The following is a 25,447-nucleotide window of genomic DNA, read 5'->3' on the forward strand; positions in this document are numbered from 1 at the left end:
ATCTTACTCCCCTCCCTTGAAAGCCCCTACCCCTGCCCACCCCTTACTACTTTCCAGAGCTCCTGGGTATTATTCCAAATGAGGCATACAAGTGTGGAAACCTAAAGCTAACATTCACGAATGAGAGAGAATGTGCAATGTTTGCCTTTCTGAGTCCGGGTTACCTCACTTGGGATGATTGTTTCCAGCTCCATCCATTTACCTGGGATTTTCAGGATTTTGTGTTTTGCGTCCTTAACAGCGGTATAGCCCATTGCGCAAATATTTATTTTAATTGTTTGATGGACATTGTCTTAGAGTTTTACTGCTGTGAACAGACACCACAATCAAGGCAACTCTTATAAGGACAACATTTAATTGGGGCTGGCTTACAGGTTCAGAGGTTCAGTCCATTATCATCAAGGTGGGAACACGGCAGAGTCCAGATGGGCATGGTGCAGGAGGAGCTGAGAGTTCCACATCTGCATCTGAAGGATGCTAGGAGAAAACTGACTTCCAGGCAGCTAGCGTGAGGGTCCTAAAGCCCAAATTCAGTGACACACCTACTCCAACAAGGCCACACTTCCTAATAGTGCCACTCCGTGTTACAAGCATATACAGACCACCATAGACATCTAGGCAGTTTACACCTCTGGCTATAAACAGAACAGCGATGAATGTGGGTGAAGCAAGCGTCTCTCTAGTAAGATAAGTGTGGTCTTTGAAATATGTGCCCACAAGTGTTGCAGCTGTTTTCAGCTTTTGGTCTGTTGGTTTCAGAAGCCTCCACACTGACTTCCATAGTGGTTGCACTAGTCTGTAATGAGTAAATGTTCACTATTCAACACCAATGCCAGCACTGGTCATCTACTTATTTATTTGGGTTTTTTCCAGATAGGGTTTCTCTGTGTAGCCCTGGCTGTCCTGAAACTCACTCTGTAGTCCATGCAGGCCTTGAGCTCACAGAGGTCCTTCTGCCCCTGCCTCCTGAGTACTGGGGTTAAAGGTGTCCATCACCACTGCCCAGCTCGCTCGCTCTCTCTCTCTCTCTTCCCTTAAATCATAGCCATTATGACTAGGATAAAAGAATCTCAAAGTTATTTTAACTTGCATTTTTACTGATGGGTAAAGATGCTGAACGTTTTAAAAATGCCTCTAAGCCATTTGTGCTTAACCTTCGGAGAACTCCGTATGTTGCCATGCCTCACTTTTAAAATTGGCTTGTTTTCATGATGCTTGGTTTCTTTAGTTCTTTATATATTCTGGGTGCAGACTCTCTGCTAGATAGGTAGCTAGCTGGTCAAGATTTCTTTTCTCGCTCTGTCATTTTGCTGTGCAGAACTTTTCAGCTTCAGGAGGTCCCATTATTAATTGTTGGTCTTAGCGCCTGTGCTGTCAGTGCTCTGTTCAGAAAGTCTTTTCCTGGGGCAGTGAGTTCAAGCCTATTCCCTATCTTCTATCAGATTCAAGGTATCTATCTGGTCTTAGGTTGATGTCCTTGGCCCACCTGGAGGTGAATTTTATGCAGGGTGATGGATATGGATCTATGTTCATTCTACATGTAGCTATCCAGTGTGACCAACACCCTCTGTTTAAGATGCTGTCTTTTCTCCAGTGCGTATTGTTACCCTCTGTGTCAAAATCCAGCGGGTATGAGAGTATTTCACTCTATTTCACTAGCAATGGTTCTGCTTTTCTGCCAGTGCAATGTTATAGATGCTGATGAATTGACTTCGGGTCCTGTGTTTACAGAACAAGTGCTCTTACCCACTGATTTGTCTCAGCCAAGCAAAGCGTTTTCACTGGGCTTCCTGTCTGCATGACACCCCCACCTTCCCACTGTTCCAACCCCTCCCAGTTACTTGAAAGCCTGCAGCTGATGTGATTTCCCTAGTCTGTCCCACTGCACAGCAAGACTGACATCTCCACACCAACTGCTGCCATGAAAGACAATGCATGGACGTGGACCCTAAGCCGCGTGTACATTTTGCATGGATGCATGTCTCAGTGCGGTTTTCAGAACTAGGGTTCATTAGTCATGTTAGGGTGGACATTGGGGCTTGGGAGCTTTGTCAAAGGTGGCTGGTGGTATCTGCGTCTACACCTTTGTGAGTCTCTGAAACAGAGTAGCTGTAAAATTCTGGAAAACCCATTCTGGCACGTATTCACACATTTACTATTCTTTTTCTAAAAGCATAGTTGTATCTAGCTTGACCATTTCTTTGGGTATGTATTCTAGGAAGGTCTCATGTGTACATTAAGAATAAGGACCGGGTATGGTGGCTCACACTTTTAATCCCAGCACTCAGGAGGCAGAGGTAGGTAGATCTCTCTGAGTTTGTGGGCAGCCTGTTCTATGGCAAGCTTCAAGACAGTTGGGGCTACATAACATCCCTGTCTCGAAAATAAAACCCCCACAAAGCACAACCAGAATAAAACTTGGGCATGGTGGCACATCCCTTTTAAGGTCCCAGACATAGTGCACACTTATGAGCCTCAAATTGGAGAGATGGAGACAAAAGAATCAGAAACTTGTGGTCACCTTTGATTACACAATGAGCGCAAGGTCAGCTTGGATTGATTCAGCAAGTTTCTATCTTAAAACAAAAAAATAGAGCATTGGGGTCCCTCTACCCGCTTCCACTTTGTGTGGCAAGAATATAGAGTTCTGGTGAGGAAGCAGAGCCCAGGGGCTCAGAGCAGGTACTCAGAGACCCCAGCAGGGCCAGTCCAAGGACTGTGCTAACCAAAGAGCCTGCTCCACAGCAGATTGGAGCAGACTACGTACCCAAAGAAATGCTTCCTGAAGAAGTCACTGTGAAGAACTCATGTCAAGGGGCAACCCTTGCCTTCTCAAGTCCAGAATGGAGTCTTCTCGGTAAAATGTTTTCCAGACCTGCTGGCTGGCACTTAGATATCTAGGAGTGGCCTCAAATCACTAACTTATTAACTCAGCAATGGTGGTAGGCAACATTACAAGCACCACAACATATGAAACAGGAACTATTGCCCCAAAAAGAGGGGGAGGGGTTCCATCTACCTGAAGCTATACAACTAGGACAACCAGGATGGGAGTGTATCTGGTGCCAGCCTTTCCAAGTCTAGTCTTTCTTCCTGCAATGTATGAGGTGGAGCCCCCAAGTCCCCTGTGCCTCAGATGCTCAGCTCCCACAACACCGGAGAGTCGCGCACTCCTGTACACACTGAGTCAGTCCCTTTATTACTCTCTCAGATGCTGGTGACCTGCCATCTGTGACAAGCTGTCTCGGGCACCTCTCCCCACTTCATTCCTTTGGGCTGTGGAAAGAACCAGATCCGGTCTGGGTCTCCTCTCTCCATTGGCCCTGACTCTGTCCTAGGGTTCAAAATCACCTTCCTTGGGAGGTGGGAGGAGCGGGGGCTCTGCTCCTTCCCTGAGCCCCCTTCCCCACGTGAAGGGTGTCCTGGGGCAAGTCTTTCCTCCATGAAAAGGGGATGGAATGAGGGAGGGACAGAGGGTATTTCGCAGGGGTGGGTGAAAGCTGAGAATTCCAGAAGGGAGGAAGGAGTGAATATGGGTGAGACCTGAAAGGGAAGAAGCAATGGGGTTGGGAGGATCCTAAGGGGATGAGGCCCTGTAGCAGGTGTTTGGAATCACAGCTACCCCAGAGCCCAAGGTGGAAAGGCACCGCCACCCTCTGGACCCGGTGCTGAAGTCCCTTGCGCTACCGCGGCCGCCCGGCCATGGATGCGCTGGTGACGGAGCACATGCTCACGTCTCCCGAAGCCCTTGCCACACTCCCAGCAGGCGAAGGGCCGCGCGCCAGAGTGTGTTTTGCGGTGGCGCACCAGGTGCTCACGCCAGTAGAAGGTCTTGCCACACTCGCAGCACGCATGCGGCTTCTCGCGCGCTGGCAGGGGGCGCAATGCAGGCCCCGGGCTGCCAGGGTGCGTGCCGCGGTGGCGCCGCAGGTGCTCCTTGCGCCGGAATGCCTTGCCGCACTCAGGGCACGCGTGCGGCTTCTCGCCGGAGTGGCTTTGCCGGTGGCGCAGCAGATGCGCCGGCTTTAGGGGAGACTTGCCACACTCCGGGCACGACACAGTGCCTGGGGCCGCCAGGAATGCTGGGAGGACAGGTGCCAACGGGGCTGGTGGGGGGCTGCCCGGCTCCTGCTTGTACGGACGCATGGCCGCGCTGTTCCCCGTTGAGGGCACCTCTGTCTCGGAGGAGGCCCCGGTTCCTGCGGGAAAAGGTACACCGTAGTCAGGGCTGAGGCTGAGTTGGTGGGCAGCGCAATTTGGGGGAGGGGGACGGCCTAGAGGGCAGGCTTCCCATCTCTGTGCTTCCTAGCAAGGAGCTTCATACAGCCTAATAAATACCAACGTGTAGGGCAGGGCGTAGGGAGTAATGAGACAAAATCCAAGTGGGAGGGCAGTAGGAGTACTGGGGGAGTGAACCGATGGACACATGGGTGAGGGTACATACTGATCTAAGAACAAAGGTGATGGAGAAATTAGGTGTTGGGGAGAGAGGGACATTACAGGGGAACGTGATGGGTGGGCTGACTGCACTAAAAGACGCCGAGGGTGTCTGAACAGAACAAATAGACGGAGGCAGGGAAACTGGGAGACAGATGAACCATATGGCCCCTCTGTCTAGGTCTCCCATCTGCTCTGTGGAGCCCTAGGAATGCCCCTAACCTTGGTTCTGGTAGTTCTACTTCATGAACTTGGCATCCTTTGCGGTCTGAAATGCCCACTTGTCTCCCATTGCTGCCCTATTCTCAGCTGCTATTTGGTTTCTTCCTAGATATCTGGCATCTTCCCCACCGTCTAGAGATTTAAGGAGTCGCCTAACGTGATGGAACAGAATCCATGACCAGCTTTGTGCTGGGCACCTGAGACAGGAAGAGCATGCTGGGTGCAGAGGCCCCAGGTAGGCTGCCTGGGTCCAATCCTGACTTAGCAGCATCCACCCTCAGGTGAGTCCGTCTAGAACCCTGCGCCCGAATGCTCTACAGTCAGATCTGGGCATACCTGCATGCCTCAAATCCCAGCACTCAGGGGGCTGGGGCTGTATCAGCCTGGGCTGCACAAGGAGACCTTAGCTCCAAAGATCACATCGCTTTAGGTATGCTAGTTTCCACAGGCTGGCGGAGCAGCACCGGGCGGACAGTAAGCATGAGATCTGAGCCCACCTTCCATGGGCTGGATCCCCAAGGGTGAGGGCATGTGTGAGCTGTCCCTACAGCACTCACTGAGTTAAGATTGCCAGGTCAGTCCCTGACTTAGCTGGGAAACAAGGACTTCTTTCTTCATCAAGAATGACGTGGGGAAGGGGGCTGGCTGCTCACCTAAGGGAATTACCCCACTTTCTTCCTTTCCAACACTGCCCCCCGGGCCTTCTGTCATATCCCGAGGTGGCCTCATTGCTGTCGACCGATCTGGGGAGGTTGCTGGGCCCTGAAATGAGACAGCATATGCCAAATTGAGAAATTGCAGCCTGCATTTGCCTCCCTCCCTCCCTCCACACAGTCCTGAAACCCTATTACCTGTTGTTGTTTTTGTTTGTTTTGTTTTCCAAGGCGTGATTTCCCTGTGTAGCCCTGGTTGTCTTGGAATTCTGTGGTCCTGGTTGGCTTTGAGGATCAGCCACCCTCTGCCTCCCAAGGGTTGGGATTAAAGGTATGACACTACTGCCTGTTTTGTTTTTTTTAAAAGATTCATTTCTGTGGTTTTGGGGGTTGGTGCCTAGGCATACATTTATGTGGAGGCCACAACAGGGCATGCAATCCTCTGGAACTGAAGTTACAGGAAGTTATGAGTCACCTGACATGGGTATTGGAAACCAAACTCCAGTCCTCTGTAGGAACAGCAAGAGCTTTTTACTGAAGAGCCTTCTCCCCACCCTTAGTGTGTGTGTGTGTGTGTGTGTGTGTGTGTGAGAGTGTGTGTGAGTGTGAGAGAGTGTGTGTGAGTGTGTGTGTGAGTGTGAGTGTGTGAGAGAGAGTGTGTGTGTGTGTGTGTGTGTGTGTGTGTGTGTGAGAGAGAGAGACAGGGATGGGCCCGTCAAGCTGTACATACAAATGTTGAGAGAATGACTTTTGATAGTTGGCTCTCTCCTTCCACCACATGAAGTTCTTCATCAGGCCTGGTGACAAGAACCTTTATTCACTGACCTGCCTTACTGCATGTCCCAAGGGAAGCTGGCTGCCATACTGCAGGCTGCTCAAACTCAGTCTTCTGTCAACCAATACAAGCAAGTCCTTTGGAAACGGGGTTCCAGCCTCAGGTCAGCCTTCAAGTGGTGACAGCCCTGTGGCCTCTTAAGAGGCCCCGAGACAGATCCACTTCTCCCAGTCACCCCCGCCCTCTGGACCACAACAGCTTCATGGCTTTGGGGACATTTGTTATAAAGCAACAGGTAACACATTCATTTGTTTTGAATCTTACTTGATCTGCTAGTGTCTGTGTAAAATGTAAACTTTAAGCAAACTTTAACTCTGAAAATGATGAAGTTAAGAACCAGGCCACATGGTAGATTCCTAAGCTCACACTCCCAAGAAATGATGCTCGGAATTCCTCTGGTGCTGGGAAATGAGAGATGCAAGAACCACACACAGCCCCTCTCCTCACCTCGTCTTACATGGCGGGAGGGCGACCTACATCACACAGCAAAGGCACGGGTGACTAGCCATGCATAGAATTCTACCTGCTCATCAAAACCCATAAGCAGTCCCAGCTGTTGGATTCCGTAGGCCGCTGCTGTGCTGTGGGAGAAGGATGAACAGCCGGAGTGGTCATTGGATGTTGGTGGACTAGATCAGCTCATTACTCAGGCAGCTGAGAGCCATCTTCTGAACCCCGGCGAGTGCTGCTATTCCATGCGTGTACCACCAAGCCCTACCCTGCTTGCTTGTGTACTGATGCTGACCTTTACCATCACTTGGCTGGCCTCAGCCTTGAATGATAGGTTCTGTCCAGAGTTGCACTTCATTGGTAAACTTCCTGATAGAACATTCTTCACATCTTTGTAATGCCCACTGGCTATACCACATCAGTTTATAAATCCTTGGCTGGACTTGGGCAGACGATAGTCTACTTGAGATTCTTGGGTCTACTTTCCTGGAGACAGGCTTGGCTTGCCTTTTCAGGCTGTCCTTGAAATGGCTTAGCTGGACTGTAGGGTACAGGTGGCTGAGGGCTGGCAACCGAGCAAGATGGGCTGGGAGCTGCCCTCCTTCACAACCTCAGCACTGTAAAATGTTTACGAATGACCCATTCCTGAAAGATTTGGCAGCACTTCAACCCTTCAAATGCCAGGACTGGGTGCCTTTTTGTGTAAAGTCTTCGGTCACTGTTCTGATCCTTCTGCCCTTAGGTTTTCAGGGTTCAGATTTGTTTTTATTTTTGTTTTTTTGGTTGATTGATTTAATGTATGTGACTACACTGTAGCTGTCTTCAGACTCACCAGAAGAGGGCATCGGATCCTTTGACAGATGGCTGTGAGCCACCATGTGGTTGCTGGGAATTGAACTCGGGACCTCTGGAAGAGCAGTCAGTGCTCTTAACCACTGAGCCATCTTTCCAGCCCAGATTTGCTGCATCTTTATGAGACTACATTGGCAATTTGAATTTCACCTCCCAAAAAGCTGCTCCTGCTTCAGCAGCTCTATCGTCTGCTCACTACCCAGACTGCTTCAGTTGTTGCCTCTCATACCTGTATCTGCTGTTTCTCCTTTTGTTCCCAGGCAACTTGCTACAGAAGGCTCATGGTACTACTCTGATGCCTTTCAAAGGCTGCGAGCTCTAAGGAGCATGCCTTGGATTACTTCTCTTTTACTAATTTTTCCTCTTATCACACATCATATATACTCAGTATTTTGTGCTAAGTTTCCATGTTCTCAGCTGCCTCTGGAGCTCTAGGACTTCCCTCATTTTGAGACAGACTGGTTTGACATTTCCTGTGGTAGTAACCACAGGCACAGGCCAGAGCTGACTCTCCCCACTTCCCTGGTCCAGCCACCAACATTTCTTTAGGTTTCTTAGGGTGGCAGACATCCTGCTTCCAGGGTCTCAAACAGTCCCGTGGCTACTTGTATCCTGAGACCAGAGGCTGGATTACCACAGCAAGTCATCTGTCTTATGAAGGTCACATTCTGTCTCAAGAGAAGTGAGGAACAAAAGGCACCTTGGCCTTCTCGAGTGAAACTTCAAGGCAGGGCAGTGTTCGTCATTTGCCAAAACAAGTGTTTATGTAGCCCTCACTAACGCCAGGGACTATTCCAACCAGGGACACATGAAATAAACAGGACAAGGCTCCTGAGTAGGGCTGAGTCTACAATGCAGCTTGGAACACGCACATCACCAGAGACTGGAACAGTTTATGCTGGCACCTCAGTGGGACCAGCATCACCTAGGAAAGAGCCCTGTACTTCTGTGGGGGAAGACTCACCCTAACTATGGACATTCCATGGCAGTTTCTGACTGAATCTACCTACAAGCGGAGAACCAGGTGTAGGAGTGCACACCTTTAATCCCAGCACTTGATAGGCAGAAGCAGGCAGATCTCTGAGTTTGAGGCCAGCTTGGTCTACAGAGTGAGTTCCAGGACATCCAGGGTTACACAAAGAAACCATTTCTTGAAAACTGAGAGGAGTTGGAGAGCAGTGTTCTCTGAGTTCTTTAGCTGCCTCTAGTTCCTAATGTACCCTGGAATTGTAAGCCCAAAGAAACTTTCTTCCTTAAGTTGCTTTCAGCAGGGTATTTTAGCATAGCAATGACAGGTAATACAAGCATCAGGACCATCTCTAGAAGGCATTTCCCTATACCCTCCAAACCCCAAAGGCCCAAGGAGATGAACAGCCATTAGACCCAGAGAGCTCAATGACCTCCATACCTGGAGATTCTCTGAATCATGAGGACCCTACCACCTAGCCATTAAAATAGATTTTTCTTATTTTCAGACATGGCTTACACTGTAGACGAGGCTGGCCTCAAGTTCAAAGTCCTCCTAACTTAATTTCCAATAATGAGATTATAGGTTTATATCACCATATATATTTTCAAAGGGACTTTAAAAAAATCTGCTAGATATATACATTAAAAGCTACTACTTTTATCATCTTTGAGAAACAGAGGTGGGCCATGGAGATGGCTTAGCAGGTACAGGCTTGTTGCCAAGCCTGAGGACCTGAATCCCACATGGTGGAAGGAGAGAATCAACTCCTGCAGTGATTCTCAACTTCCAAGGTGGTGTATGCATGACCCTCACCCACTAACACCACACAATATCATAAGAAAAAAATTAATTGTCCTGGCTTCTGGGAAGTCATATATGAGCCTTCAAATGTGACATCTGGGAAGAGGAGGCCTCTGCCAAAGACAGAGGAGGCCTCAGACAAAAAAAAGCATATAACTGGTCTGAGGTGGGAGTTCGAACCATGCACGATTACCACCAGCTAGGCACATGGTAATTCGCCATGTTGCCAAGCTTGAGGCCTAGTAAAAACTCTGCATAGCAAGGCCTTAGGTCCCTGCTTCTGTGTTCCATTTTAGGGTTTGTTTCTTTTTAAAGAGAAAGTTCTTGCCTAGCTACAGGCTGGTCTTGATCTCTCCATGACCCTTCTGCCTCAGCCTCTTTTACAGGTATACACTGCCACACTGGGCTGAGGGCTCCCTGCTTGTTGCTCCCCACTTTGTAGCTAAGACCAGTTGGTCCTGTCCTCACCATCATCAGTAGAGGACAACTTGTGCTATCTCCTGAGACTTCCTTTAGCTGGTTTTCTCTACATTAATGAGAACCCCAGGCAAAGCAGACTTCAGCTAGACCTTTCAGCCAACTATTTATTACTTGAGGGAGGAACTGGAGACTGCTGATGCACAGACGACACTGGAAAGGAACCTTTGCACCTTTGGAAGAGCAACTGTCAACCCAGTACCAGCTATGGACCACACACCTTCATTTTCAGGGTGTTTTTGCCTATGTGTGATGTGCAGTCACAAGCTGAGAAGCATAGTCAGGCAAAGCCCCTCCCACACCACAACCACCATGGCCTCCTGCTCACCCAGAGCTCCTCTAGCAGCGCCACAGCCTCCTCTCCACTCTGGGGCCGGCGGCTGCACACCCACGCCTGGGTGTCTGCAGGGAGGGCGCTCAGGAACTGCTCCAGCACCAGAAGCTCCAGCATCTGCTCCTTCGTGTGCACTTCCGGTTGGAGCCAGTCCCGACACAGGGCCCGGAGCAGCCCCAGGGCCTCACGTGGCCCAGCTGCATCGCCCAGGTGGAAGTGGCGGAAGCGGTGCCACGGGGAGTCGAGCGTCAGGGCCTCAACCGACAGATTCTCCTGCTTCACTGGCTGGGGCGCTGGGGCCTCCATGGGGCCACCTAGGTTGAGTTACCAGCACCTGTAGGGAGGAACAGTCAGCAATGGGAGAGTCCAGCTCAGCAGTCCAGACAATGGCCTCCTATGTGGGCGAGGGAACTCGCCTGAAGCGAAATGGATATTAGCCATTACTGTCTCACCTATGCCTCAGCCAAAGCTTTTGGGCTTTGACTTCCTATTCTGCAAAATGAAAGCACACCTTCTTGCCTCTGACCAAAGAGAGAAGACAGGCCATTGGCAAAGGTTCCTGTGATCAGTGCCTAAGAAAAAAATTAACTCTCCTAGGGGTTACATGGAAAACTAATAAAGTAGAGGCTTTTTAATATACATATTTTATGCATGTATGTATGTACATGTATGTGTGTGATCTAAATGAAATCACCAAATAACGGGAGCAGAGCCTCAACTGGATATCTCTCCTCACCAAATGAAGCTCCCAGTCCCAGGAATGGCTTACATCTAATCAAGTTGTTGGCCGAAGGGGCCCCATGGGAATCCCCAAACAATCTAGGCTATTGCCAAGGTTTTTGGTTGCTCTCCACAAACTGACAGTCTTAAGCACTACTGCTTAAGATTCACACCTGCACAATTCATTGAACAAAGACAGAAAAGTTGAGCTGATGCCTAACAAGAGCCTTCACCCCTGGGACTGGTGTTCATGGGACTGGGAGATAATCTGCACAGTGCCAAAGGAGAAAAGGTAAACACCAGCCACAAACCCATCTACGTTGGTGACTTGCTGCAAGATGCATGGTTGCAACAGTGGCACGAAAAGTTGTGGGAATAACCTGCCACAATCTGACTAGATTTAAGGTCTATTCCATGAGATGCAATCTATTCCTGACGCGCTCAGGTGACCAAGAACTGAGACTAGATCCTAGAGACCTAGGGGAAAACCAAATAAATATCATTGTTCTGCTAAAAGAACTCAGCTGTGCTGGAGAGATAGCTGAGTTGTTAAGAGCACTAACTGCTCTTCCAGAGGTCCTGAGTTCAATTCCCAGCAACCACATGGTGGCTCACAGCCATCTGTAATGGGATCCGATGCCCTCCTCTGGTGTGTCTGAAGACAGCTACAGTGCACTCATATAAAATCTTGGGGGGGAAAAAAAAACTCAGCAATAAAATGACTACTGGCATTGTCACCCCTATAGATCGGTACTTTGCTCAGCCATCATAGAAGCTTCCTCCTGCAAACAAGAATAAAAACAGAGACCCACAAACGGACAATGTGCAAGGTGAAAAGTCTCCATCAAATCCCTCCCCTCAGGGCTCAAGGAATTTTGCAGAAGAGGTGGCAAAAAGACTGTAGGAGACGAGGGGGATGGAAGCCACCAAGGAAACTGGCTCCCATACACAACAGGACATGAACAGGACTGTGGCAGTATGCATGGGGCCTGCAAGGGTCTGCACCAGATGGGGTGCCAGAGCTGAGAGTGGACACATGCCTCCATCTCTAACCCGGAAGCTATCTCCAAATGACAACCACTTGGAAATTAAATTAGTTTTCTCCAACAGTCTCTCTGGGTATACAAGGCACTCTTAAGGGCCGGCCACACGTCCAGCAACAGAAAACAGACTCACTGGGATTTTGGAGGCTGTCTCATAATGTTTAATCAGGACATCTTTAAAATCTATTCTTATTTTATTCGTTTTTATTTTAACCTCCAGGTCCTTTGCATATGTTTTTATGAGATTCCTGTGTGTCTGTTTCTTGTGTTTTCTCTTTGGTTCTTTGTCTTGTATTTGCCCTGATTTATTTTTGTTTTATCTTTTCACTGTTCTTGAGGTGCCTGTTTGTTTTCTTTTTTCTTTTTCAAGATGTATTTATTTATTTTATGTATGTGAGTACATTGATGCTGTCTTCAGACACACCATCTTCAGACACACCGGAAGAGGTCACCGGATCTCATTACAGACAGTTATGAGTCACCATATGGTTGCTGGGAATTGAACTCAGGACCTCTAGCAGTCAGTGCTCTAACCACTGAGCCATCCCTCCAGCCCCCATGTTTGTTTTCTAAGGAGACAGAGTGTGGGCTGGATGGGAGGGGAGTTGGGGAGGACCTGGGAGGAGTTGGGGAAGGTTGTAGGGTAAAAAGTCCAAACTCGGGGCTGGGGATTTAGCTCAGTGGTAGAGCGCTTACCTAGGAAGCACAAGGCCCTGGGTTCGGTCCCCAGCTCCAAAAAAAAGAACCAAAAAAAAAAAAAAAAAAAAAAAAAAAAAAAGTCCAAACTCACTTTAGGGTTTTAAAACCCCACTAACCCCTCAGCCCACCCTGAAATCCCATCAGGACTGGAAATCCCATCAATCCCCACCCTAGAAAGCTCTGCACCCCCCCCCAAAAAAACCCGCTATAATGTCTGCTTCCTATTTAGCTCTTTGCTGTTTCTGGATTGTCTGAGCAGAGGCAGCCTCAGCTATCTTCTGTGTCTCCCAATAAATCTCTTGTGTGGGGATTGCTATGCAGTCTGATTCTGGTATTCCTTGGCTCCTGACTTCCAGGATATATTTAGCTTGAGTTGCAACATTTATAGGAGGGAAACCATAATCAAAATATAGTGCATGGAAAAAATCTATTTCAATAAAAGAGAAATAAAAAAAGAGAAATTTTATTAAAATTCAAATAAGGGGAAAAAGCAAAACAAAACAAAACCAAACAAAACCAAACAAAACAAAACAAAACAAAACAAAAAACAACAAAAAAACCCTCCCTCTCTTATAGCAGGCCAGACTTAAATCTTGGCCTTGTTCTACCTGGTGCCACCTTGGCCTGGTGGAGTCTCCTACTTCCTAGTTTGCCTGTAGGTATTAAACTAAAAGAATACAAGAAGGTACCACATTATCAATTGGCCATAAGATAATTAGTGCAATAGTGGCATGACAGTTTCAGGGGTAACCCACTGTTTTTGATTGGCTTTGAGGACCACCTCTCAGGAGGGAATCCCTACCCATTACTATAAACCTAATCAGAAGCTGGAGATGTCTTAGACCCCCGTGAGGAAGCTACTGCTGCTGTGTACAGGCATGATGTGTCTGTCAAACTGCGTTCTAAATACTTATGCTATACCCACACAGCTTGGCGCTGCTGTCAGCGTTGGTCAGAGAAGCTTCCTTTTTGCAATGAGTCATAAAGTGCTAAGGACAAGTGACGTCTGAATGGCCAGCCCTAAGTGGGGCATCTGTATCACTCCCTCCTAGGCTCAGAGTAGAATGAATTGGAGACGAAGAAAGAATGTAAGAGACAGAGAGAGGAGTGCTGTAGCACACCTGCCACTTGCACTCCTGAATTTTCAGCAGTGTCCTCAAACCCGGGCCTATCAACACTCTCTCAGAGCGCAGAAGGGCAAGACACCCTGAGCCACCAGGAGGAGGCTTAACAGTTACAGGTGCTACAGGGGAGGGGCTCACAAGGTCCTGACACTTTCTTCAGTCTACGCTTCTGTAAATAACCCCTCACCCACACTCAGGTAAAGAACCTAATTAAACTCATAGGGCTGAGGGCTGGGGGGATGGGGAGGAAGACACTAAAGAGAGACAAATTGAGAAGAGGAAGGGCACCAGGAGAGTGACAAGAGGATGCCACAGGCCCCATTATTAACACAGTTAATGTATGCTAACAAAAATACTTTTAAATGGGGGAGGGGGGCTCTTGAGAGATGCTTAAGAGATGTTAAGAGCACTTGCTGCTCTTCCACAGGACCTGTTCCAGGACCCAGGCTGGTACTTACAACTGGCTGTAACTCCAATTTAGGGGAATCTGACTGTCTTCTGGCCTCTTTGGGGACTCAAACGTGTAACACATGCTCAGAAACAGACACACACAGATTTTAAAGACCTCTTAAAAGGTTTTAAAGGGAACACAGGAAGGACTCTCAGTGGAGCCTGGCCTGTGGTAAGAACTCAGATGTGGTACTATCTGCCCGTACTACTCACTCACTACCTGATCACTAAACTGAGGCTCCTGAGCCCCTCAGCTCACCTGGGAATGCCTCCTCGGGGAGCTGCAATGTCTCTGCCCAGGAGGCTTCCTCTCCATGTGGTCCCCAGGCTTCCGGGTCCCAGGATGCCCTTCCATCCCAGCAAGAACACTTGAATTACTACTGCAGGATTCCGCTCAGTATCTGACCTTTTCTTTTCTTTTTGAGTCTCAAATGGCCCAGTCTGGCCTCTCACTCACTAAGTGGCCTGGGTTAACCTTGAACTTCTGACCTGCCTGCTTCCACCTCTCAAATGCTGAGATCACAGTTATGTATCACCATGTCAGCTCTTCTCTGTTTGAAGAGTAAACTAACCCTAAGAGTGAGGTTCTACTCCACGACCCTATACTTCCTCCTGCCAACGCTTTGTGGGCTAGGGTTACAGAGGTGGACTTGGGGTTGGGAGGGGATACAAGCTCTGTGGTAGCGACTACCAAATTATGTTTGAGAGCTGGCAAATGTGGCCAACTGCCAAGAGCTCCAGTACCTATCTGCGTGTGCCCGCTGCCCTTCTCCCTCTCCCAGCTCCTGAAGACAGATGGTGGATGAGAATATGGCTTTAAACCTGGAAGGTGGCTTGACTCCCAGGGGATATCTGGAAAGTCCTGGAGACATTCTGATTGTCAGACAGGAGGTAGAGTGAACAATGCTGCTTGTGGCTGAAGGGTACAGGCAAGAGACACAACTGAATACTCTGGGACATTCTCCAGTCACCAGGCATCGTGCATCAGCTACACCAAGGATGAAAAATGCTGGCCTGGAACCAAGTCCTCAGAAAGCCTGAAGACTCACGAGGTCCTGTCAAGAACACTAAGACAGGAGTACGGTTTCCATGGTAACACTACCTCCAAGGTTAGAAGCCCTTGGTTTCTTGTTAAGTCAAACTAAAGAACCTCCTCCAGATGTGGTACTCTGGGCTTGCTAACGCACAGAAAGATGCTCCACCCCACACAGCCTCAGTCGCCTTTAGCTTCACCGTTACTTGGGATCGGGATGCTAAAAGTTAGTTTACTGGTTTGTTTACTCCACGTTGTGCATGAACTCTCTACAGCATGGCTCTGGCTTAGCTTCTATCTCTTCCGATTTCTCCTGGAGTCTTTACGTTGCAGCTACATGGGCTCCCTGTCTGTTAAAAGGCTACATCCTACCTCTGGTACCAGAAACCTACCAGAACTACCCAGGGCTATCAAGGGCATGGATCTTAGCAGAAAACTTACCACCTCCACTTTGCTGGAGCAGCAATGACAAAAACACAACTATCTTAATAAGAGACCAATGGGCTATGGGGAGTTCAACTCCCAAAGACATCTGTAACACAACTCTTGCACCCAAGGTTCAGGGAACATTGAAGAAGCAGCAGAAACACTGCAAGAGCCTGAAAAATCAGGAAGTCTGGTGTGAGGTTACATCTCCTAGAAGCTATGCCCACAATACCGCGGCAATACCGTTGCCTAAACAGGCCCGAGCAACAATGATCAATAGATCTAACTCAGAAGGAATCCCAGCCCTAGACAAAACAAATGCAGCCAGGTAATGACTGGGGTCAGGGGAGAATGAGGATATTAGCCTCTCTCAGGGATGAGTCCCCTCATTGGCTTTTCAATACCAAATAGCCAGCCCTGAGTTCACACACGCCCAAGCATGTGGACTGAGCATATTGTCCTTATGCATTACATGTATGTATACTTTCTTTTTTTCCAAAGAAAAAGAGCTCACCAATTTGGGAGGCAGTGTGGAGAAATGAATAGACAAGGGATTGGGGTAGCAGGAGGGGATGTTTATATTAAAATTAAATTTTTTTTAACTTACTTATTTTATGTGAGGACACTGTAAAAGAGGGCATCGGATCCCATTAATGATGGTTGTGAGCCACCGTGTGGTTGCTGGGAATTGAACTCAGGACCTGTGGAAGAGCAGTCAGTGCTCTTAACCACTGAGCCATCTTTCCCTAAAATTAAAGTATACTTTTATATAATTATAAATAAATGTTTATATTATAATTAAAATTATATTTTAATTGGGGGGGGGGTGTTGAGACAGGGTTTGTGTAGCCCATTGATCTGTAGACCAGATGGCATTGAACTTAAAGAGCTCTTCCCGCCTCCACGTCCCCAGTGCTGCGATTAAAGGCACGAGCCACCGCTGCCTGGCTTTTAATTCTTTTGGTTCTTTTTTTTTTTTCGGAGCTGGGGACCTGGCTTTTAATTCTTAATAAAGTTGCTGAGAGCTAAGTTAATTGGAGAGGATCCATGGACGAGACACAGTGAAGTAGTAATTAAAGGAAACAAACCACTGCTGCAGATTACTGTTGATGGTACAGAGCTGAAACCACTCCAAAAGGCAGAGAGCCCACACACCTGACACTGTAAAGAAGGGACTCCTACCAACATGCCAGAAGCCAGCAGGATGGCACGGTGGATAACGGTCTTACCTCATGCCTAAGGACCTGAGTTCGAGTCCCAAGATCCCTACTGTAACAGCAAAAAAACTGACTCCTTTAAGCTGTCCTCTGTCCCATATTAATGTGTATATCTCACACACACACACACACACACACACACACACACACACACACACACAACCATGGCATGTTCGTGTCCGCCGCGCTTCACCTTCCTCAACAAAATCAATGAAAATTAAAAAAAGAAAAGCAAGCCTTTCTCAGCATGCTTATCTTGTTTTAAAACTGCAGTTATAGACTGTTTTTTGCCACTATATGGGTTTATGGTGGTGGGATTAGAACGGTAGTCATCAGGGCTGCAGAGATGGGTCAGCTGTTAAGAGTACTGGTTGTTCTGCCATAGAACCTGATCCAATTCCCAGAACCCACATGGCGGCTCACACCTATGTGTAACTCCATTTCCAGAGTTTCTGACACCCTCACGAAGATACACATTCCAGCAAAACACCAATGCAGGAGAAATAAAAAATAAATGACATATTTGAAAAGGAAAAGGTACTACTCTGGTCATCTACAAGGGCAACAAGTGCTCCTAACAGCTGCCATGTTGCCGGCTCCTTGGCATGATTGTCTTTAAGGTGAATTAGACTATTCTGTGTTCTGTGGCTTTACTATCTGACGGTAAAACTTGCCATGAACTACATATCAATTTCCCAAAACAAAATCCTTTCTTAGATGATAGAAAGGGGCAGCAAATAACTAACCCTGGTTGATCCCAACTGTGGGGCAGATGCTAGGCAGGAGGAATGGGAATGGGGGACTCCCCAAAGCCCTTTTCCTCCCAGGAGCCCTGGGAGACACAAGCCTGTCAATACATTAGTTTCTAATCACAAATAGCCAGAGCAGTCAGTAACTCCTCCCCACCCCTTGTCAAAGTCCACAGCAGATGTCTCTCATGTCTGGATCAAGTGAAAGGGGCATTCCTTTGAGACAAGACCCAATTCCTGCAATAAAGAGAAAATTCAGTTTTATGACCTGAAGTGGCCAGCCTAGAGTCGTACGGAAAGAGAAGATACACCTGTGGATAAGGTAAGAAAATGGAAGTAACAGTGAGATATGCATTTCATATCCCTCAGAAGCCTCACCCTTCCCACTGGACCTTGCAGATTAAGTGAGGGATGTAGAGAATTCAGAAAGATGCCTGCTGTTGAAGGTTTAGATGGGAAACCTCCCAAACCTCATGCTCAGGCAGTGGCCTTTAGGGGCCAGATCAAAAATAACTCAGCACTGGCCCGGAAATGGGTGATGGGACTATTAGCTGCTTCTAATTTACTGCAGGGCTGAGGCTGAAGTGGTAGCTGGGGGTGGGGGTGGGGGTCGCCGCCTGAAAGCAGCTGCCGGAAAAGCAGCCGCTGGTGAGATAAACAGTTATTCCTTCCCCACACAGAGCCTGCAAAACTTACAAAGTCAATTAGGGCACTGGCTAAAGACTTAGTTGCTAACACCGATTACTTAGTAACTAGTTCCTGATACTAGTTAGTCACTAGTCTTTCTATGCTATACACCCTGAGTTCCAGGCCATGCAGAGTAACTCTTGGCTGGCAAACCAGTTAAATTAAATGCTACAAAAATGAACTATTTCCTCCTTATTGGGCCCCAATGGATGGGCAGTTGATTTCTTGCCCAAGGGTCCAAACTACCATAGGTGGAGGAGAGTTCTGTGTCCCACTTCAATTATCTCTGACCGTTTCTCTGCCTTTTCACTTCTCCAAGCTGTTGATTTTTGGAGAGGAGTGGGTACTCAAGCGCATTCCAGGCCTATTGCCTGTGGATGCTGAGGTTAGGGTGTCTTTACGTTCTTTTTTTAAGTCTCTTACTGAATCTGAAGCCTGCTGTTTGAGCTGGGATGAGAAGCCAATGAACGCACACTGAGGTGCACCTGTGCTCAACCTTTTCCTGAGTACTGATCTTCCTCAGCTTCTACTTTAGCCCACAGAGCCATCTCCCCAGCATCTGTGTCCCCTTCTACCTCTCTCCACTGCAACTCTACCCTCATGTTCATTCTAACTCCACCAATGGTCCTTCAAAAGGCCAGGAATCTGCACTGGGCACTCTGTGCCCTCAGCTATACAACTCACCAAATATTTACTCAGAGGACAAGGGCTTCGGAATCGGAACACATTCCGGCTGCCTACCAGCAATGTGTCCTTGGTCAAAGAACAACTGCTCCTTTCAAACACTAATCTCCACTTCCTTGGCTGAAAAATGGGTGCAACCATAAAGGATGGAGAGTCGAGTAAAATAAAGACCACAAAAGTACCCCAGAACACAGTTGGAGAGATGACTCAGCAGTTAAAAGCACTGGTGGATGCTTTTCCAGAGGACCTGGGTTCAATTCCCAGCACCCACATGGCAGCTTGCAACTGAAACTCCAGAACCAGAGAATTCAACCAACAGACATGCAGGCAAAATACGGATGCACGTTAAAATAAAAATAAATCCTTTAAAAAAAAAGTGCCCAGAACAGCACTAGGCAATAAACAAACTCCACCTATTACATTTACTATTAACAAGTTTACTCTCAAACTCCTTGTGAGTCATTGCGTAAAGCCACTGTGAAACAAGCTCCCAAGACTAAATTATAAATTGGAACAGGTGTTAAAATAACATGTAAAAAGGAATGAAGATGGGTATTGTGGTTTTTTATTTTAAAATTCAATTACTTTCTCGGGTTTAAGGCTTGGCATGGCTCTCTGCGAGTGTGATTAAGGCCAGCCTGGGCTACAGGAGACCCAATCTAAAACATCAACAACAAAAAAAACCTGAACAGGGGTTGGGGATTTAGCTCAGTGGTAGAGCGCTTGCCTAGCAAGCGCAAGGCCCTGGGTTCAGTCCCCAGCTCCGGGAAAAAAAGAAAAAAAAGAAAAAAAGAAAAAGAAAAAAGAAAAAAAAAAAAAACCTGAACAAAACAAAAAAACTAGGCCAACGCTAGTAATCTGAGCACGTGAGAGGCTGAGCCAGGAAGATCAGAACCAAGAGATTAAGTCCCTCTTATCCTGTTAAAATCTGTCTCCAAGCCCCTTCTGCACATTAACGAATTTCGCCTCTCGCGACAAGCTAATGAGGCGGGTATGCTTTTAATAAAGAAATACGTATCCTCCAGAATCTCAACTCGACACAAGTGCATGTGAACTTGCGAACAGCACACAGCACAAGCCACCTGCACCCGTCTACGCTGCTATGGCATGGTGCCCCTGAATGGACCCCTTCCCGCAATCCTTTTCGAAGAGGTTAGAGGTCCCGGCGACCCAGGATTTCTCAGTGAGGTCCAACTTCCACTCCACTCTCAGTTTCCAACCATCCCAGGGCTCCACCTCGAACATCCCAGCCCCCTCCCGCTGCCCAGCCTCTCCAGGCCTCCAACTCTCCCGCGTCTGCAGCTCGCGTCCCTCCCGCTCCCCGGCCCGCTCCCCGGCCCGCCCCCAGAACCCCCCCTCCAGCCTCCTTATCATCCCCCTCCCCCAAACCGCCCATCCCTCCTTTCCTCTCCCTCCTTCAGACCTGGTACCCCTTCCCGTGTCCCGCCCGTTCCCCGTACACCGGACTCCCCAGTCCCTCCTTTTCCCTCTAGCTCACCTCACTCTCCTGGGCGAGGCCCCCCAAACACCCTCACCTTCCCGCACATGCGCACAAAGCTCATCAGGACTCCATGCCCCAGCAGGCTTTGCGCCAAATTCACCCGTACCTCCCCGCCCCCACGTCCCCTCATCCCCTACACTCCGAATCGCTAATTCTACCCACACCTCCCCCCTCTCCCAGCTGGAAACTACATCTCCCAAGAGGTATCGCGACAAAGCGGCTTTCCATTATTCCTACTAAGATGACTCTCGTAACGTTCGTGCGTCCCGAGCTAGTCATCTCTGCCATCCCGAAAACTACGTTTTTTAAATTGTAAAGAAGGAAAACCCGCTTCCTATTGGCTCATACTGGCGCAAACAGAGCGCTTCTGATTTTGGACTACATTTCCCAGATTTCACATGGTATTTCCTCCCTCTACCGGCCCTCACCAGACGTCCCTCAGGCAGACCTCAGGAATACGCAGACGTGTCGGGGACCGACCGGAGGAATCGCTGCTTTCGTTGTCCTGGAAACCGGTGGAGGCAGCACACTTGGGAGACCGGTCTCCGGGACCTTTAAGTGCCAGTAGAGGAGGTCGTAGAGGCTGTGCCAGAGTTCTCCTCAAATCAGCAGTGGGAGATCCGTCTCCTTGACAACAGTTGCAGTTTCGCCCTCCCTCTTCAGTACTAGGTTAAAGGAAGGATAAGGCTGGTCAGCGAAAACAGACCTCTGAGTATTAGTTTGCTCGTCCCGTACCTCCCACTCTCTAGCCTCAGTTTCCCCTCTTGTGAATAGGGAGGAAAATATTACCTGTCAAACGGCGCTTGTCTATCCCTTTCGGACACTAAAGTCTCCGTTTTCCTTCCTCAGAAAAGACAAGAAGGTTTTGGGTTTGCTCTTTGTAAAGTGTATGGTTGTTTTGCTGAATCGCTATACCACGTGCTTGCAGTATCCACGGTGGCCAGAAGACGGCGTGGGATTCCCTTAGAACTGTATTACAGAAGGTTGTGAGCCACCATGTGGGTGTTAGAAGTTGAATCCAGGTCGTCTAGAATAGCTTCGTTATTAACCTCTTTACCATCTCTCCAGCCCTATCCCCACCTCCCACCCCAATCAATACCTGCACACACCAAGAAGGTTATGAGATGTAGTTTCTGTTCACATGATAGGTGGCTCTTACAACCTAGTGGACCAAACAGACTCTCCCCTCCTCACTGGACTTCGAGAAAAGATGACATTGGCAGACAGAGGAAAACATGTGAAGCAGAAGTTGCTATTGTCCTTACCAAATTCATGGATGGACAATACCATTGCCCTAGTTCCTATTTACTAGCTACTTTACAACTTAGAGACTGAGCTTCTATCCCCACAGCAGTTAAACTTAACCCTGTCCCACCTCGCTGCCACCTTTGTGCCTCATCTTGGTAAGTGTGCCAAGCACACAAGCTGCTTTTCTAGAGCCTGTAATACCACATTCCTTTCCAACGTGGTGCTTTTCACATTCTAGTTGGATTTGCTTCATATATGCTTTTAAGCTCTTTTGAGACAGAGTCTCTTGTAGCCCAGGTTAGCCTCAAACTCACCGTGTACTTAAGGATGATCCTCTGCCTCCACCTCCAGAATGCCAGAATTTGAAGTGTGAACTACCATGCCCAGTTTTATTTTCATGTTTATCCATATTGGTTTGTTTTTTTTTTTTTACTACATTTATTCCTTGTGATTTAGTGTGTGGAGGCGGTGTCTTGAGTGCCACAGTTTGTATGTGGAGGACAGAGGACTGCTTTCAGTTGGTTCCCTTTCCACCAAGCCGAGACTGGGGGTTGAAGCAGGACATCAGGCTTGACCGCAGGTGCCTTTGCCCACTGAGCCATCTCAATGACCCAATTTCCTTCCTTTGTAAAACTGAAAATTGTAATCTCAGTCCTTGGGAAATGGACGCAGGAAGATCAGGAAGTTGAGATCTCCCCCTTGACTATATAGTGAGTTTGAAGCCAGCTTGGGCTACATGAGACTCTTCCTCAAAAAACAGTGAGATGGCTCAGCTAGTAAAAGTGCTTGCCGCCAAGTATGACGAGCTTTGATCTTGGCACCAGAGGGTAGAAGAAAAGAACTAACTTACACAAGTTGTTCTTTGACCTACAGCCGTGTGTGTGTGTGTGTGTGTGTGTGTGTGTGTGTGTGTGTGTGTATGAATCATTTGTTTAAAAATTAATTTACATGTATGGGGGGGGGGTTGTCCATAACAGCAGCAAGCAAGCACTCTTAATTGCTGAACCATATCTCCAATCACCAAGCTTAAAAAAACAAAACAAGGGGGTTGGGGATTTAGCTCAGTGGTAGAGCACTTAACTAGGAAGCGCAAGGCCCTGGGTTCAGTCCCCAGCTCCGAAAAAAAGAACCAAAAAAAAAAAAAAAAAAAAACAGCGACAAAGTTTGAGGACATGGCTTAGTATTAAAAAAACTTGCCTAACATGTTTAAGGCCCTGAGTTTGTTCCCAGCACTGCAAAGAACAGAATTAAATACGATTTTGTTGTATGAATATGGACCATTTTGCTTCTCCATGTGTGAGAGGGCTCCTTTAGGCAGACACAGGAAGGATCTTATCTCTTGTTTAAAACCTTCCAGGGGGCTGGGGATTTAGCTCAATGGTAGAGCGCTTACCTAGGAAGCGCAAGGCCCTGGGTTCGGTCCCCAGCTCCGAAAAAAAAGAACCAAAAAAAAAAAAAAAAAAAAAACCAAAAAAACAAAAAAAAAACAAAAAAACCAAAAACCTTCCAGTATACCCTTTGAGTTTCTTCTGTATGGTCACCCACATGTGTGACTCTCTCAGACCAAGTTCCTGTTAAAATACAGTGTCTTTGTTTACATCAGCAGAAACAGGCTGCTCAGAAGCGGCAGGCCTGGGCCAGGCCACGGGGATAGAGCAAACAGACTAGGAGGAAGCTTCCAGCCTCCACTCCCCACTTGGCCAGGTGCCCGTGGGCCGGGTACAAGGTTCACAGAGGACTGCAGCCCCGCACCTCTCTTCTCACTCCCTCATTGCTATAATGGAGTGACCACCTGCATATAGTCACATTCTCCCCGCCCCTCTCCAGAGTAGGGTTTTTAATAAAGATATTTTCATATAGGGGCTGTAGAGATGGCTCAGAGGTTAAGGGCTCCAGAGGTCACAGGTTCAATTCCCAGCACTTGCATGGCAGATCACGACTGTCTGAAACTCCAGTTCCATGGGATCTGACACTCTCGCACTAGTATACATAAAATTAAAATTAAACTTTTTTAAAAAGTATATAGGCTTAAGCATATCATTAAAGAGAAAAACAAATACTCAAAAAGCGTGGTTCAGAAGATGCAAAAGTGTGAACGTGGGCTTCTCTAAGAGAGTTGCCTGCAATACTGCAGCGGAGCATCATCTGGGGGTTTATTAGACGTAAAACTCGGCCCCATTCTCCAGCCTACTGACTCAGAAACTCTGCTAGCTTATGCAGCAATTTCTTCAAGGGGATCTTTTTTTTAAAACGGGGTCACGTGTAGCCCAGGTTGGCCTGAAACTCATCAGGTACCCCAGGTTGATCGTGAACATTCTTTCCCTCTGCCACGTGAGTCTCAGGGCTGGAACCTAGACAGTCAAACCTAGCAGACAGCATCAGTTTTAGTTAGGGTTCCCATAGCTGTGAAGAGACACCGTGACCAAGGCAGCTCTTATAAAGAACAACATTTAATTGGGGATGGCTTACAGGTTCAGAGGTTGAGTCCATCATCATCAAGGTGGGAAGCATGGCAGTGACCAAACATGGTTCTGGAGGAGCTGAGAGTTCTACATCTTCAATGGAAGGAAGCCAGGAGCAGACTGTCTTATAGGCAGCTAGGAGGAGGGTCTTAAATCTCCACCCCCACAGTGGCACACTTCTTCCAACAAGGCCACCCCTACTCCCACAAGGCCACACCTCCCAATAGTGGGCTCCCTGGACCAGACATATTCAAATCACCACAGCACCTTTACCCAGTGAGCCTCCCAGATGGCCACTAAACCATCATCTTCATCTGAGAAGCCAGGGCTGGTGGTGACATCCTGGCTACTTGGAGGCTGAGGCAGGAGGATGAAAACTTCATAGTCAACCTGAGCTACACAGTGAATTCAAGGCCAACCTGGGCAAGTTGTTGGGACCTTGTCCCAGAATAGAAAGTAAAAACGGTTACTCTGGCCTTCTGGCTGAGATCAAAGGTAAGACATAAGAGACCTTTGGAACTAGATCACAATGACTGCCAGTGAAGTACCTGCCTCATAAGCATGAAGACGTGAGATGGGAGTCCCCAGTATTCTGTAAGCTGACCCTAGCGAAGCACAAGCTGTAATTCCAGAGCTAGAGAGACAAAAACAGTTGTATCCCGGGCCTTACTGCCCTGCCAGCCCAGTGGAGTCAAAGAGCTCTAGGTTTAGTGAGAGAACATGTCTCAGAAAACAAAGACTGGAGACATGGCTCAGCAGTTAAGAACACACACACACACACACACACACACACACACACACACACACACAGTTCTTGCAGAAGACTGAGTCCAGGTTCCAGCATCCATTTTAGGTAGCTCACAACCATATGAAACTACAACTCCAACAGATCTGACCCCTTTGACCTCTGATCTCAGGTACCTGAAACTCACATGCATATATGAATATCCCAGACATGCAATTAAAGGTAAAACCAAACCTTTAAATCTAAGGTGGACAGAAATTGTGTAAGATACCTGACACCTATCCTTGAATGTGACATACATGCACTCACAAAAATGCACATACCCACACACATATGTACACCACACAACACAAAGTAGAAGAGGGCAAGAGGTATAGCACATCAGCAGGACTTTTGCCTGGTGTGTAGAGGGGCTGGCTTAGGGGTACAGCACCTACCTAGAATCTCCCAGTGAGGGCTAGGGACAGGGCTCAGTGGTAGAACCTCTGTATAACAGACATCATATCCTGTGTTCAGTTCCCAATATTTAAGAGGAGAAGAAGAGGAAGAGAGACCTCCACTCATGGCACTGAGCCATGGCTGAAGACTCAGCTGCCTCCTCCTCTAGTTCCCCTGCTTCCAGACGCTC

At 47.9% G+C, this 25,447-nt stretch overlaps 1 protein-coding gene across 3 annotated transcripts; it reads right to left on the bottom strand.

Annotated features, from left to right (window-relative positions):
- Positions 1-338: 338 nt before the first annotated feature.
- Positions 339-21,328, bottom strand: Zfp444 (zinc finger protein 444). Of its 3 annotated transcripts, none has more exons than XM_006228186.5 (5): positions 21,154-21,328; positions 20,813-21,029; positions 10,026-10,365; positions 5,313-5,421; positions 339-4,199 (listed from the first exon to the last, which is right to left on the bottom strand). In XM_006228186.5, the coding sequence occupies exons 3-5, from the start codon at positions 10,335-10,337 to the stop codon at positions 3,619-3,621; spliced, it is 1,002 nt and encodes a 333-aa protein (XP_006228248.1). In that variant the 5' UTR covers positions 10,338-10,365; positions 20,813-21,029; positions 21,154-21,328; the 3' UTR covers positions 339-3,618. The 3 variants fall into 3 exon arrangements, with proteins under 3 accessions (XP_006228248.1, XP_008757124.1, NP_001162614.1); XM_008758902.4 differs by having other exon boundaries at positions 20,793-21,029; positions 21,154-21,306; NM_001169143.1 differs by lacking the exons at positions 20,813-21,029; positions 21,154-21,328 and adding an exon at positions 20,362-20,390 and having other exon boundaries at positions 3,177-4,199.
- Positions 21,329-25,447: the final 4,119 nt, after the last annotated feature.

This window comes from Rattus norvegicus, chromosome 1, assembly GCF_036323735.1.
Source record: "Rattus norvegicus strain BN/NHsdMcwi chromosome 1, GRCr8, whole genome shotgun sequence".
NCBI classification, from domain to species: Eukaryota; Metazoa; Chordata; class Mammalia; order Rodentia; family Muridae; genus Rattus; species Rattus norvegicus.

What these genes read in the sequence shown, in the direction of transcription:
- Zfp444 (XM_006228186.5), bottom strand. Translation starts at nt 10,337, where the DNA reads ATGGAGGCCCCAGCGCCCCAGCCAGTGAAGCAGGAGAATCTGTCGGTT. An exon ending in CGCTGCTAGAGGAGCTCTGG is followed by an intron (nt 5,422 to 10,025) that starts GTGAGCAGGAGG and finishes GTCTCATTTCAG; the next exon opens with GGCCCAGCAACCTCCCCAGA. An exon ending in AAGTGGGGTAATTCCCTTAG is followed by an intron (nt 4,200 to 5,312) that starts GTGAGCAGCCAG and finishes CTTTTCCCGCAG; the next exon opens with GAACCGGGGCCTCCTCCGAG.